The 16,777-nt window shown below is 40.4% G+C and overlaps 1 protein-coding gene across 2 annotated transcripts in view; it reads right to left on the minus strand.

Annotated features, from left to right (window-relative positions):
- Positions 1 to 865: 865 nt before the first annotated feature.
- The window catches only part of rnf41 (ring finger protein 41), a 28,815-nt gene continuing 12,903 nt past the window's right edge, over positions 866 to 16,777 (minus strand). For both annotated transcript variants that reach the window (XM_023805063.2, XM_023805062.2), the window contains 5 exons: positions 9,305 to 9,403; positions 6,604 to 6,875; positions 6,322 to 6,457; positions 6,118 to 6,221; positions 866 to 5,990 (listed from right to left, as the gene is read on the minus strand). In XM_023805063.2, coding sequence (XP_023660831.1) covers positions 5,636 to 5,990; positions 6,118 to 6,221; positions 6,322 to 6,457; positions 6,604 to 6,875; positions 9,305 to 9,394 — 957 coding nt within the window. In that variant the 5' untranslated portion in view covers positions 9,395 to 9,403 and the 3' untranslated portion in view covers positions 866 to 5,635. The remainder of the gene's footprint in view (positions 5,991 to 6,117; positions 6,222 to 6,321; positions 6,458 to 6,603; positions 6,876 to 9,304; positions 9,404 to 16,777) is intronic.

Genomic DNA, 16,777 nt, shown 5'->3' on the forward strand with positions numbered 1-16,777 from the left:
TTTTTATCAGTCAAGGGAAAAAAACAGGCCAATAGCTGAACCAGTTCCGTAATATGATCTATTTGACGTGATAACGCGATTAAAAAGTAGGCTAATTGCTCGGAGCAGCAACATTAGACGCAGAAGTCCGTGATGGCAAGAAAAAATAAAATACATCATAATATCTAAGTTTGAGGGGGTAACCTAATTTTCCAGGAGAAAGACTTGCATTTGGATTTCAGTTTATTTTAATAATTGGTTAGGATATGGATGCTAGCACGATGAATTATGTACACGGTATATTTTTGTAGCCAAAAATATGCATCTTTTAATTTCGATGCAGGCGTCCATCTGTCGCATATTCCACTCAGTCTGCAAACTGACTCTACCTTAAGGAGTTAAGGGCGTAAACTTTCACTGCCTTATGTATTCTTTTCACCCTGTATGTGGTTCACATCACACAATAAGAAAGCTCCCAAGGTGTTCGGCATTGAAGATCGGAATAATATCAGAGGATTGTCAAGTTACTTTGTTCTGCCAATAAAGTTATTTCATCTTATATCATAAAACAAGGATTTTCACTGTCCTAAAAACAGGGAAATGAAAGCCCATACGTGCTCTTAAAAATTAATAGCAAAAGAAAGGTCAAGTAAATGGAAACCGTGGCGTAAACGGAAAATGCAAATCAAAGTACAGATAAACGTGTGTACTAACGAAAAATACACTGAGTGTGATTTTTAAGCACAGCGTTGGCCCTGGCTGTTTTGGCAGCCTAGGTGAGATTTTGTTGAGCGTTGTGTGTCATGGTCGTATCGTTCATACGCAAATCTACGCCCTTGATATTAACAAAAATAAACCATATGAACTTCAACACCAGAACTACAGAAGATTCAGATTGAGCCTTTATTCTTGCTTTCATGCACTGATGTAGATTTATGTCTGTATCAGTCAAGTCCGTGTAAACATGCATTTTAGTTTGCATAAACATCTAAATATATATTAATACAAGATCTTTCAAATTTTAGGTATAAAACACTTTATTTGAGGTGTTATCTGCTTTGTAATAAACGTACAATTTGGTAAATACTTAAGTGCTCATTTAACTAACATTTTGAAAATGCCAAAAAAGGCCTTTATGTCAGTCATGCTGCTGGTATGTACACATAAAGCAAAGTGACTGCAGTTTTCAAATTACCAATGTACCACTTCCATACAAGTGACAGAACTTACAGAGGGACATAAAGCAATGGCGAGCTGGTATAGAAAGGTGCATTCCGTTTCACCGACAACAAAAGCCTGGATAAAAATGGAAGTCCTTTGTGAAACAGCATGGGCTGGCAGAAAGGGCAAACCAGGGATTAAATCTGTGTGTGGGGAGCAGGATAAGGAGAGAAACACATAGACAGCCATACTGAAGAAAAATAAAAGATTAGAAAATTAAAAAAAGAAAACCAACAGTGGTTTGTAGTATGAGTGAACATCTCTAATGGTAAACCAAATTATCTGTAGTCTATGTCACCTTCATGTAATATCAGTATAGTATTAACAGATCTGTGAGCTATTTCTCTGCCAAAAGTTCTGATCACAACTGCATCCCATAAAGTTCTTAAAACTGTATTAGGGAATTAACTCTGACATGGAGTCAGGCTTCATGTAAACAATTCCCTTGCCCTTGCCAACGAGAAAAACAAAAGGAACACATTTTTAGCCATAATGTCAGGAAATATTTCAATATAATTGTATTAGATTTACATGTAGGAATTTACAAAAAAATGTAGACAAATGTGGTCCAAATAATATTTACCTGAACCCAGTGTGCGCCACCATCTCCATTGGCATTCTGATGCCTCACACTAACGACTTACATCAGTGTAAATACCAGCCCTAAATCTGAAGTCAAATTTCAGTGAAAAAGAGGGGCTCCTTTATGACAAAAACTACACTCCCCCCCACTCAAGGTCACACAAAGCTTCACACAGTAATATATATTAATTTCAAAAACCAACATAACAGCCAACTGATCAGTTCAAACATGAAAAAGTCAATGCACACAACCATAAAATGCCCATTAACTAACCCACAAACATACACTAACAATATATTTATTGCTTTCATGTGAAAGGCATTTGAAAGGACTAATTTATAGGTAAAAATGATGAAGTATGGTTAGAAACTGCATGGAACCTGAAACCGTGGAAACACACAACAAAGGCAAGCAAACTCTCTCTCTCACACACACACACTTTACAATGGGTACATGTATATAAGTGCTTTTGAATACAAAATGATTATGTACAACAAAACTTAATACAGACAATAGGAAAATTGTTCTGGGTTTTCCCACCAACAAGAACAATGATTAAGGGTATGGTGAATATATATATATAAGAACATCACCCACACAGCTGTAACTTTCAGTCACTGCCAAAGCAGCCTTGCCAAACGCAACTACCATGACAGCAAAACCAGAACGGGCCGGTCTGAGTTTATCCCTAACTTATCACAAAGGCAAATCAAATGCATGGACATGATTCGCCAGTCTCATGACAGTCAGTTTCTTTCATTTCCGAGCCAATATCTAAATCCATCGGAAGATTATATCCAATGGCAGAACTCCAAATTCTGGCAAACATCAGGAAACGAAAAGCACTTCACTGAATGCATAATCAGACAGCACGTCCCAAATGTTTTAAAGTCTCTTAGGTTGTACAACTGTCAGGATGTTACTCATATTACTAATCGATTAATGTTTCCACAAAGAAAAAAAAAATATATGATCAACTGCCGCAGCCCCTGTGGCAGTCCAAATCGAGATAAGACTGAGAATCAGGATGCTCCCACAGTACCATACAGCAAAGCTTTATCCGCATCAAGAACTGTTATTCATCATACTTGACCTGAAATTAATGTGATCGTCCCCCTACCCTAAGTCAGCAAATTTTTTTGGACATAGTAGAATTGGCTTAGTGTTGTTGATGGAATTTGGCCCTTGGGGGAAATAGTTGGGGACCCCTGCTCTATAACAGAGATTCTTAACAAGTTCTGAAAGGGTTGCCAGGCAGAGTTGGCAATGTAAATACAGTGGTACCTTAGTATACGTCCTTAATCATTTCCAGATCCTTGGACTTATACCAAACAGGATGTATACCAAACAAATTTTTCCTGTAAGAAATAAAGGGAAAATGATTAATCCGTTCCCATGAAAAAAAAATCCTATTGTTATTGGCATATTATAATTTAATGGGGTTTTATAAAATAATTTCAACACTGCTTAATACTAAAATACGTAAATACAAAAGCAATTAGATGAAATAAGTTAAAAGAGTTATATCGCGAGTTGTTCACTTAATGGTAGCAACTGGCATACTGACGCTGGTGGGCAGTTCTGGCTTTGTCTCAAGAGAGGTAAACAAGGGTAGCGCATGGTGTCATGACTCATTTTGACCCATACAAGTGCTAGCAGTCGTATTCCAAACAAAGGTCGTATACCAAGCAAAATTTTTTGCATCCAAACAGGACGAATACCAAGTTGGACTTATTCCAAAGCGGACGTATACCGCGGTACCACTCCAAGCTCCTATGCTGACCCACGATCAGATTTTCCAGCCCTAATCCTAGAATTAACCCATATTAATTGATCTGCAAACGCTTACCACAAAACTCAGCCAATCCAAGAAACCAAACCACAGATGCTTAATTTAAAATTCACTGGTACACCAATCAGATCTGTGCGATAGGCATTGTTTGGCATAATTTGCAGAGTGCACTGCATGCTTGATCATAGCTTTAATTTAAACTTATACTGGATTTAGGGCCATGACCGAGCTGGCATGGTAAAAATTGGGTCAAAAAAGGTTGAGAACCACTACTCTAGAACATCTACATTGACTGCAGCATGGCCTTACTGAATGTAAAACAATGTTTTAAGACTTATTCCCTGCCTAGCTTAGAGGGGGAAATTCTGTTGGATGTTTTTGTACTATACTTTAAGAATACATCCACACTGATTGAAGGCTTAAACAAAATGGAGAATAGCAATGTGAGTTAAGATGTACAAAAGAACACAAACAGTTGCAACCTGACCCATTTCTTCTTAACTACAAGGAAAAATCCAAGAAAAAACACAAACACACCTTAGTTTACTGCAAGATGAATCAACTGCACACAAAATAACTTCATACACAAAAATCAACCTTGATAAGTGTTCATGGAAAAATATAGCATGGCAAATGGCCATAACATTTTAATGAACAACAATACAAAGACCAGCTACACTCCACTGACTGAGGTGGGGGGTGGGAGGGGGGGGGGGGGGGGGTCCACCGGTTCCAGATTCCCAGAGACTTCATACTAACAATTCAGTTCACGTCAAGTTTCCCCATTTTAACCATGAATTACAATGGGGAAAGTGCTTCATCTCAGAGTAAAAGGCATGTTAGGTTTGGCTCATTTTCCACTTGGCTTACATCACATGTTGAGAGACTTCATGTTGGCTCAGAGAGACAAACTGTGGCAGACAGAGATGCAGTGGCCATTCTCCCAAACCCTTCACAACAGCTTTGGTGAGAACAAGAAAAAAACAAGAATCACATCTTCTCTTTGAAAGGCTTCACATTTCCAACACAAAGATTCCAAAATGGCTATGGGTGACAATGCAATCTTCTTCACCCTACAGTCACTCTTGGAGGGGATGGACCCCAGCCCTGTTCATACTACCCATCTGCTGCTTAAATAAGTATTTTCTGATATGAAATAAATAGAATATCGGACGACACATGGGGGCAGAGTCTGTGATATGTGGTAAAAATAAGGAAAGATAAAAGAGATCAGAATTACTACTATAAAATTCCTCCTGGCGGATCTAGGTGGGTAAAATCCCAGTGGTCTCTTGAGAAATTGGTTCAACACAGACCTCACCACAGGCCAGGTCAATAAAAAAATGGGCTGGGGAGAGAGGGGTCACACTGTGGTGCGATTTCCTCATTTTCATTGCCTCTTCCTCGTCATTCTGCTGCATTGCAGGCCCTGCAGTTTGCCAGCCGTGAACAGCCTGTTTCTGCGTTACGGTGGAGCCGAGCCGAGAACACAGAGCTCCTGAGCCTTCAGCTTAAAGCATCCAGAGGTCCTGTTGCACTAGTGTTCAGAAACAACAACGCCAGAATAAGAGACCGATTAGATTATATTGAACATCAAGTGTAGATACAGCAGTACTATGCATTTAGTCCCTTATCGTTTATTGTAATGTTTTATTGTAGCCTGTCCATGTAACTGGAAGTAGGTCATAAAAATAAGTATTGCAAGCCTGAGTAGACAGTAGCTGGAGACAGCTCTAGAGAGGTACAGAGAGCAGATCAAGCTTTAGTGTAGGTTTCACTGTCAGTCATATTACTCTGGTTCACATTTACTAAAATTGCATGTGCATAGACAAACGCTAGAGACATTGCTGTATATTCAGTCCAGTTTTATGAACGTTTACTGGCTGAGGGGGGAATGTTGCACTTCCATCAGTGCTGTCCAGTTGCCACCCTCATCCTTCATTCGGCTGACCTCCACAGAAATTCGGAACCTGGGAGACTGTTAATGTTTGATGGGGGAGAGGAGGGAGAGGAGCATTGTGTTCTTGACGTGCCTCTCCCAAACCTTCCTCCTCTCTGCCCTATAGGATCTCCTCCACCCCGTGGGCGAAGATCATGACCAGGCCTGGCTCCAGGATCATGTCCTCGCCCATGTGCTGGTTCTCGCAGGCCATCACCACCACCGCCTGCTTGCCCGGGATGCGCTTCGCCACATAGTTCTCGTAGTAGCGCCGGTTCATCTGCCGCGTCTCCAGCGTGGCCAGGCCCTGCGGCCAACTGCGCTCGTGGGCGTTCTCAATCAGGTCGTTGACGATGGACAGCGGGCAGCCACTGTCAATCAGGGAGCGCTTGATCACTGCCTGCAGCACGGCGTCCGGCGTGGAGATCATGCCACCCCAACGTGTCACCCGGGCCGGCTGCAGCGAGTTCACCCACCTTGGATTGGAAAAAAAGATGGTTACGGGGTGAACAGGGCTAGAGAACCAGGATGCACACACACAGATTGGGGTTAGGAATAAAAACACCCGCTAATATATACTGTTACGAGAGTGGCGTTACTCACTCCAGGATCTCGTTGTACTCTATAGTCTCCTCCAGGTTCTGCAGGTTGGGGTTGGCATTGCGTATAGCCCTCATGTAGGCCTTCAGCAACTGGATGTCCCGTTTCTGCCCCAAAGATAAGTATGAGAAACATACATCAAAAGGACGAGGGACGGGGACCAACATGATCACGACAAGCCCACATGTGGCCACATTTGTCGCTGACCTGCTCTGCCAGCTGGTGCTTGTGCTCAGCCGCGGTCTTCTCCAGCTCTGCGATCTTAGACTGCTGCTGCTGCACCATGCTGAGCAGGTGCTTGATGCAGTTGTGGTTGGGCAGCTCGTCTTTCGGCATCTCAAGCCTGTGTGGGTCGATAAACTAGTGGAAGTGAAAGCTCACAGAGACAGCTAGAATGTTCCTTGTGTTTTCATATATGGTCTAAAACGGGTTTAAGGTCCCTGTGAACAAATGTACCATGAACCATCAACCCTCCAGAAAAAAACTCACCCACAACCCTCTTCGCAGGTGACGGGCCTCTTGGGGTTGTGCTCGCAATCCTTGAGGTGCGACTGCAGCTGGTCGAGCCGTAGCACAGCCTTGCACCCGAAGCCGGCGTTGTCGCAGGTGATCTGCAACTTGGACAGCATGTTGCGCATGATGCGCGGTACGGGCCGCAGGTGGGCCAATGTGACGACGGTGCGGTCCACAGGACAGATCTGCTGCTGCGTGAACCACTGGGTGATGCAGGCATTGCAGAAGGCATGCTCGCAGTGAGGAGCCTGCGGGAGTAAGAGGTGTAAGGGAGCAGCAGGCTCTGCCTTAAAGCATGCAAGAGTGCAACTCCTCCAAACAAAGCACCTTATGAGCGTTACAAAAAGTCCCCTCCCAACCAGCAACTTCCTCTGTATACCTGGGGCCCCAGACTCAATTCCTTGCAGGCCTTGTTTTCATTCTAAACCGTCCCTCTGGCTTAACTGGTCCAGTTATCTGTACTATTAATGCAGCTCTTTAATAGTACTGCCAGACTTCGCTCCCTAGAAAACACACCCACCGGGACCTGAGTTTCAGACCCATGTTCGGTCCTTTATAAATAACCCTTGAATACACCACTGCTGTACTTAATAAAATAGAATCACACACAGCTCAGGCACTTCAGCCGAGAGGCCGTTTTTGTTTCTTTAACTGTAGTTTCTTAGCACTATTTATGCTACAGTCATGTTCTGGTTTGTTTGCCCTCTGATTTCTGTCATTTCCTGACACGTAAAATGACGATGATGATGATGATGATGAAAGAAAAGCACCCTCCCGATCTAACATTTATGTAAGCATGATCTAATTTCACCCATCAACAAATGAAGAGAGCCTGTGAGGCATGCTTTAGCTAAACCTGCTGGCAGTTGGCTGAAAATAGCAGTGATGTAAGTGCTTAATCACACTAACAAGAGGGCTAAGGCCAGAACAAAGCCTTACGCTTTACTCAGCACCTTTATTTGCTGGGGTGGTGGTTCGTTAGGAGCCCTGAAGGAATGTAACCCCTCCAGCAATGAAATGCAAGGGCAGATGGACCGAGGGGGAGGGGGGTAAAAGCAAGAGTGGAATTGAATATTCACAGCCATTTTCCTACTTCCTCCATTTTTTTACCATTCGAAACCTCAGCTCTTCTGCCTTTGAGCCTTCATGAAACTACCCCCTTTTCCTGTCTACAGCGATGGCTGACATTTGCCAATTTCTGTGAATTCAGGGATCTGTGCGTGACTCTACTTACAAAAGTCTGTAGACATTAAACAAAAAGGAAGTCGATAGTAACACTGCATGCGGCTTCCTGCACTTGCTCAGTCTCACTCGCTGTACGAAACCCTTGAACAACACTGAAGACTGCAGTCACCCTTGTGGTTGGAAGCCAGACGCACAAATGAACATGAAAGTTACATATACAGGCACCCCACCTACCCCCAAAATGCAGTCTTTAACAGTCTTTCTAAATTGGAAATTGCAAGTAAAATATAACCAACCAAGTATCAGAGACTGAAAATACGGTAAACTTGACATGAAGAAACCAACTCATGGTTTCATCATTGTCAGCCCCCATGAACAATATAACTACTAAAATAAAGGAATTATTTCATTGGATGATCAACCATTTTCTGTAGTAGAGGACTCACTCATTACTTAGCAGAGGTCTCATAGTACTGGCTCATGGGCAAGATCAAGCCTGCAAGATGGTCCATCTGCTGCTCCCCTACCACCACTCAGCAAACTTCACTACTAGCACAAGTACATGGTCTGCCACTTAGTGGCTGAGATTCTGTTATTCCTAAACATTTCCACTTCGCAACAATACCACTTACAGTTGACCATGGAATACCTAGCAGGGAAGAAATTTCACAAACTGACTTAATATAATCCTATAACAGTACCACAGTCAAAATTTTCAGATCAGTGCACCATTAAATAAAATAAGTTTCAACCAATTAAACAGTCACATGAAGACTCCGAGATCAAATAATTCACTTGTATAAAACAGGAATATACTAAAATAGCTGAATAAATGTTAGCATTTAAAGTGTCGAGGACATTTAAAATGATTAGGAGAACCAATAAATATTTGGCAGAGCTGCCAAAAAATTAATGTAGTTGGTTTACAGGTTCTCAGTACAGTGCAACTTAGAAAATACTGGTCTGTCAGAGGAATCAGAAGGAAGCTTTTTCTATGACATGATCACAGAAGTGTAAAATGTGCAAAAGAAAACCTTAGCACACCTTAAGCTGATATGATACACGATACATTTTTCACTAATATTACTGATACAGATAACCGGGATAACCTTTGAGCTCCACAAATCTATAGTGAACCTGATGCTGGTGACGTTACTTCTGAAGATCTCATAAATATGTGTAGCAACCACATCACATAATGCTGGCGATGAGACATCAGCAAATTAGCACCAACTTGGAAGACTGTAGCAAGCTTTTAAGTGATGAATGAGCCGACGAAATTACTGTGGCATAAGTAAACGTCCGTTACCAAAATACCAAAAAGCCGGCATCTGGACAAATGTTTATGCCCATCATCTGAAGCCCTGGGGATTATTGCACACGCGCCACATAATCATGGATGCGTTATCCTGCAGCCCTATTGATTATTTTGAGCTATAACAACAGAGAGGATTCATCCCAGGTGAAAAGGACAAGGTGAAGTCAGGCTGACCTGCACTGGCTCTTCTAGGACCCCGCTACAGATGGGGCAAAGCAGGTCCTCATCCACCTCACCCTGGAACCTGGTGATGTCGTAGCCCATGGCACATCCCTGACAGGATTGAAGTGTCCAGAAAAACAAGTTAAATATTCAGATTAACAAACTACTATAAATAAGGTATATTAAGATTTCAGTAAAATTGGATAAACTAATGCAAAATTACACACAAATTTTCTTGCCAAAAAGAAAAAGTGCACTCATTCTACAGTCAATGATTACATTGTATTTTGCCCTGTATGCCAATTCAGTACCCCTGCCCTACAGAAATACATTTTTACGGTTATCCTAACACTTCTCTCAGTCATGTTGTAGCAGTGTCCGTCTGTTCAAGGAACAGACTGTTAATTTTAGCAGCAGCCAGCAGTATAAAAGGCCAGCAATTTACACAACCTGCTTGTCATTCCTAGCGGCAGAGTAAAAAAAATATATCAAGGGGGATCTTTGCAGGGTGCGCTTATAAATACAGAAATCGTGTTTTACCCATTATAGATGTGTGTGTATTAACGGTTACGAATGCTGGAGATGAAATTAGTTGAGCTTACGAAATGACTTTACATCGTTTTTTTTTTAATTCTGTGGAAAACAAAAGATCGATCCGCCGGCCAGTACTTGTGACATTTAAGTGGTGAATGATCCGATATAATCCCTCATGCTCCATTACTGAAAATGGCTGGTCATCCAATGCAATCATCTCCATTACTATAGTTATGCTTTTAGCTCTGGTGGTGCAAACTTTGAATATTCATAAAGTTTAGATATTAGCCAAGAGTGACACATCGGACATATGCTGATATCAGCTGATATCCATTAGGAATCAGGTTATCGATATTTTAATTGATATATATTGTGTATCTCTAAAGGGCCATATTTCCTAAACAGGGTAAACTGGCATGCGAGCACAATCAAAAAAAAGTGCCAGTGTGAGTGGCCAGTTCTGCCAATGATCTACTGAAAATACACAAATTTATAAACACAGACTCAGTCAGTTCATTTAAATAATGACCACCTCAATCTACCAAGGGCAGCACAAATTATTGTAGGGTTGCAAACAAGCAGATCTGGTGAAGATGCTGGTGATCTACTAACAACACAGACACAGCTTGTTGCAATCAGACAAACATAAGCGTAGATAATTTTGGCCGATATACCGGTTTTAAGCTCCCGTATGGTATGAATTTTTCATAAACCGCCATACCGTATAGCTGAAACAACAGCTGTAACACTTCAATTGGTCTCTGCCAATAATATCATATTGTTCGCTGCTAGCAGTGCTATGTAGAACTGTAGAGTGTATTAAGAGTGGACCCTTAACTGTGGGAACGTTTCTTACCAAGAACTTTATGGCAACAATTTTCCATATAACTGTTCAGCATTATAGTACTTATAGCTACTGCTCTAGTCTGTGCCTGATAATTTGAATTGTGTATTATGATTAGGCCTGCAATTCAATGCATATTGGTAAATCCCTATTATTATCAATTAATCATGGTAATAAATATTTAAATCATGCCAGTTAAGCAAACATGTTGTTACCAAGCTAAATATACGGTAATAATCAATAAGACATGTCTCTATGGCGCTAAATATACAGGTGTATATTTAGGAAATTTAAGCAAAAACATAAAACATGTTGCTGTCAATATTAATCTAATCAAACAATTCCTGTCAAGCCAGGTACTAGGGCTGGGTATTGGCACAGATGCCCCGATTCAATTTGCTTCTGAATCAGTAGATAACGATTCAATTCAGTTCAATCCGATTCCATTCAGTATCAATTCGACAGGAATAAGATATGAAATACAATATAGCAGCATTCCATATAATGAGAGATGTTTCGAAAGCTCTAAATTGATCACAAATTTAAAACTGCAATCACTGAAAAGAAATTGTGTAAAACACTTAAGAAAAGGCCAAAGGCTTGTATACCAAAATCTTTCTTTGAGGAACATCGGGTTACAGCTCCTTAAAAACAAAACCAACCTGTCTTTTTCAAAACACAAAAAGGACTAAGAAAAAAAACAGATGAAAACAAAAACAGGCAAGCCTAAAACTCATGTCTCAGAAGGACTAAGTTAAAGACATGTCAAGACATAAAGTAAGTGGAGTTTGTACTTGTTTTGCATGGAGAAGGCCCACATGCATGCTTTGACAGAAGGGATGGCACCAGCACATTTGGGTGATGTCTTGTTAAATGGCTATACACATATGTCATATGTTAACTATATGGCTTAATGCCTTAACTCTTGTGTACATGGGACTTTCAGGAAACACTATTACATACCTATATGAAATTCAAGTCACAAATAACCATAACTGTGCACGCTTTTATTGAATACCCCTTCCCTGAACATTAAGAACGCTTTAACAAATGTAATTTGACATACTTTTAAAATAATTTTAGTATTATAAGACCACAATAGTTTGTATCCATCTTTAATAATTTTCCGATCGAAAAAACACATACAAATGATATTGCATAAATCACAGCATCAGAATGGGAAGCAGCGGAATGAGAAGCAGTGGAAGAGATAAAATGGCTCAAAAAATCTCAGAATGCCCCTAAACACCATGATCGAGGGGCAAAAACTCTTTTCAAAAAAAGAAAGAAAAAAAAAATAAAATAATAATTTTATTTTTATTCATTTCATTTTATTTCATTTTCGTCTCAACACACTTATATAATATCGCTGTTTATCACACTACATACGTACACAACTTTAGGTAACGTAACGGTAATTACGTAATACTACTGTATGTAATGCTGCAATGATGCTTGGCAGAGGCCAATTTAATTTTTTAAATAAAGGCATTTATCCAAAAAACAAATTGATATCTTAAGGGGATGGCTATAGATGGCGTATTAATGCCCAGGAGGGCCGGAGCCCAGTGTATCTTAGTTCTTTCCCTGTTCCATCACAAATGATTCTGCTCAAGAGCTGTGTGGTAATTAGCACAAGGAGTTGAATCAGGTGTGTTAATTGAGGGTAAACCAAAAACTGTGCAGGGCTCCGTCCCTCCAGTACTGTAGTTTGACACCCCTGCTGTAGATCGTCTGCTTACTCATGGATTTGCCACTCACCCATCAACAGCATCTCACAGAGTAGCTGATGGAGGCAAAGAATCATCTGTACTTGTTTCATTTCGTTTTAAAACACTGCAGAACAGCTCACATGTTAATTGTTGATATTGTAATTTGCAATATTTTGTTGAAAGGACCAGTTTGCTTTTACAGTTGTAAAACACTGCCTTTATTTTCCCCAAATATTTTTAAGAGACCTTCAACAGTTTCTAAAGGGGATGTTTAAAAAAAGACTGTAAACTAGTTCATTTGAAAGACTGTGATGAAGCTTTTACTTTATCTATAAAATGATGCGCGATACATATAAAAATGCTATTAACAGCTAAATAAAAGCCTGAATAGTTAGAACTGTCTCCTGCTTTCTCTCACAAACAGATGATTACACACTTCTCTCACTGGAACAGCAGTAGTATGCTTTTTATTTACTCATGTTGGCACAAGGTGGATGATTACTGTTTGCATTTGAATCTGGGCACATTTCACATTAAAAACTGAAACATTATGCATTAATTACTATTTTTTGGCAAATGAGTGACCATAAAACAGGTTTAAGCTATTTTGTCATTAGTACTAAATAGTTGTGGGTGAGGTCATTTTAACAGTTTAAGGTAGCTACTAGCTAACGGTAGGTGTCTGCTGACAGAGCAGGTGTAACATTAACTAGCGATGGCACATGAGGGGCAGTGATGCTGCTATTGGCTGAGCACCAGAGGGCAGATATTTCAAATCAACAGCTCTGACATTTAATCTGTGTTGCAATATAATCTGGTACAACCCTGTTTAACAATAGCTTAAAAAAAATGAAAAAAAATGCCATCAAGCTGAATATACATTAATAATCTAGAAAAACATGTCGGTTTAAAAACATTGGGAAGCAGAATTTATTGGTGTAAACACTTGCTGCTGTGGTTAGGGTGAACTTGGGTGAAAAAACAAACATGATATATCATGAAACCACCAGAATCTTTAAAAATAAACATAATACAAATTTTTGGTCACATCGCCCATTACTAAACAAAGGTTTATGCTCATGTACACTTGGCCGTGTGTCCCAGCATTAAAAAAAGGCTCAATTTGCAGTAAAGTTGCCTACCGCAAACCCAAATAAATCACATTGCGTGATTCATGTCTGTCCTCCCCCAAATTTGGCGCTTTGAAAGGGAACTCCTACAAATGCGTATGCAAAATGATCAGTCGCAAAATTAACTGTGTCAATGCCCTTCCATCACTAACTTTTCACTGCATGTCTTTAGTAAATCCTGACAGTACTATTTTAGTAACAAAAGAGGATTGGGGCTTCTACAAGCAGTTAGTAAATCTGGCCTGAAGTCTTTTCCAGTGATATCACCCATTCCTAATCTAATTATTTCACCTGAAATGCAGGTGAATTTCTAGATCGCTTTAATAATTTTGAATTTAATTAATTACATTACATTATTATATCTTACAAAACGCGACACTAGGCACACAAACATCTCAAGGTGGTCTATTTGAGATGCTTATCAAAGGCTACGTTCACCACCAATTATTTAGAGAAGGGACGTCTAGCAGCTAGTAGCCTATAAGCAGGGTTTTAAACTCAAAAACAGAAAGAAAGAAGTTTCGTTTCTACTCATGTTTATTTCAGTCTGTTTCGGAGTTTGTTCGTTTCATTTCTCACACTCCTTAAAAGAATGAATTTTTGGATATATGCACTTTTCATTGGACAGCAATGATATGCTCTGATAAAATGGCACAAGAGCCTTATTATGTGTATGGGAACATGCTCATCAGTTAATAGGGTTATCTGATTTGGATGACCCCCACGGCATACAGTAGCGTAGTGCTGGGCAATATAAACAATATATGGACTTATTGACCCTGGTAATAAAATTTACCAAGGGCAAATTTGCTGTTCCATCTGCTGTAGGGCTGATCGAAGGGGCAAATCGCGAAATGTGGGACACATCATGTTCTGGATTGGTTCAAAAGAAAACAAAACATCCCCCCCCCCCCCCCAATACGGAATGACCCTGTAAAAATAAGGGACAGGTGGCAACTTGACCAGCAATCAGAGAAGAAAACCCAGCAAGTAACTCAACAATCAATTCAATATGACATCTCTTTTCATGCTTTGAATTTAAGGGGAATCCTGAAGGAAATTTAAGCAAAAATGGAGCCTTCATGTAAACAATGATGATAATTGATAATTATCAATACATCGACTGGAGCTGTCACAATTATGTGAATAAACTTGATTACTTTATTATTATAAAGCACTGATAAGTTTTTCTTCCCAATCACTCGGCAGTACATGGCAGACGGAAGACGCCACACGCAGGATTAGGGTACAAATAAAGAGTGCAAGCATCATTTGTGCGGAAGCACTTCACATTAAAAGTGAATGAGAATGCAGTTGTCTGTCATTATTGCAAAGCAGAACTTAAATATCACCAAAGCACAACTACAGTGCAAAAACATCTTAAAAGAAGACATTCAGGTTTGATGGACTCAATAATGCGAGGTTAGCTATAGACATGTCCCATTTAGCTTCTTGAAGTAGCCTAGCCTGTCTTTGTCATTAGTTTGACTGAAATTATTTTGCTTATTATGTTTCCTTTATGTCAAAATAATCACTGCTAAAACGAAGGTTAGCCCTGTTGCTTAGCCACATAATTTTACATAATACAGTACATAGTAACCAAATAATATTTGTTAAGGTATTGTGTGCTTTGAGTAGAGCTGAACGACACCAGAAAAAATTTACATTGCAATATTTAGGAGTAGAAAATTAACTATATAGCCAAATAGAACTTATCATCTACCAACAGAAGTGGGTCAAATATGCTGTTTATGTTACCTTGAGATGCGCCAACAGACACAAAACAGTGCTGACAAGGTGCTTGTCCCTATGGAATACAAAATACTTCCATTCAGCGCAATACAAATGTATTTTCGTGACCAGTTCTTGTTTGCTTTTCTTCTCTTCGCTCATTTTTTAATTTCTCACAAATATGCCACACATTCAGTCCAATAGCAAGGATGAAAATAATTCTGTTTGTCTTGGAGATCGCGTGCAATGCTCATGCAAAAGCGGTGGAAATAAACTTTAGACTAACAGGAGGCTAACAGGAATACCCATTGGTGTCAAAGAATGTGCGAGATACACCATATGGACAAAGGCATTGGGACACCTGGCCATTACACCCAGAGGAACCCTTATGACATCCCATTCTAAATCCATAGACATCAATATGGAGTTGGTCCCCACTTTACAGCTATAACAGCTGCCACTCTCCTGGGAAGACTTCCCATAAGACTTTAGTGTGTGTCTGTGGGAATTTTTGCCCATTCATCCAGAACAACATTTGTGAGGTCAGGCACTGATGTTGGACATGAAGGCCTGATTCTCTATTTCCATTCTGGTTCATCCCAAAGCTTTCTAAGGGGTTCATGTCAGGGCTCTGTGTGGGTCATTCAAGTTCTTCCACAACAAACTCACCCAATTATGGCTTTAGGGACCTTATTTTGTGCACTGGGGCCAAGTCATACTGGAATAGAAAAGGGCCTTCCCAAACTATTCCCACAGAGTTGGAATCACAGAATTGCCCAAAATGTCTTGATATGCATACATGCACATCACTGACGTCATGTCTGTGTTCTGTACCAGGGCACGGTTAGCGATCACACTCAATACATACCTTGTCCGAGTCCAACGAACCATGCTCACAGATAAGCATACCATGCCTGGGTATAGTATGGAGCAATTACACTAGTCAACCAAAGTGGACTTTGGAGGTCAAACGTGCTCGAGCATGATATGGATCAGCTAGTGTGAGGACACCCTTAATAGTGCCACTTCTGTTTCTCAAAACCAATTGCAAAACTCAGTTGTTCCTGGACTTCAAATCAAACTCCAAGCCAAAACAAACTTCAGGGCAGCAATGGCCATACCTTGGACCCAAGCCGTTGCCTCCTCACATATGGATCAAAGCAACTGGTACTGGGCTTCCCCCAGATGCCTCGTCCTGTCAAACCCAAGGCCAGAAGGCTGGTTTTGCAGCCCTTGACGGGAGCTCACAGTGGGTTTGAGGCTTTCACATTTACTTGTTATTTACAACTACACTGCCAAACCAAGAAACATGCAGCACCATTCCCTGTATCACCACATCTTGCATAAACTTACGAGAAAGCCTTTCACCTACCCAGATCACCATTGAACATGCCCTTTCAAACCAAAGTGAAGCCAGAAATTCAATACCAGGAAACTCCTGTTGACAAAAAATCTTGACAATGATGTTACCTTAATACGCACTTATAAATGTAATGTACACCTACTTCAGGTGATCTGACAAGCTCTGTACTAG

This window comes from Paramormyrops kingsleyae, chromosome 6 (genome assembly GCF_048594095.1).
Source record: "Paramormyrops kingsleyae isolate MSU_618 chromosome 6, PKINGS_0.4, whole genome shotgun sequence".
Lineage (NCBI taxonomy): Eukaryota > Metazoa > Chordata > Actinopteri > Osteoglossiformes > Mormyridae > Paramormyrops > Paramormyrops kingsleyae.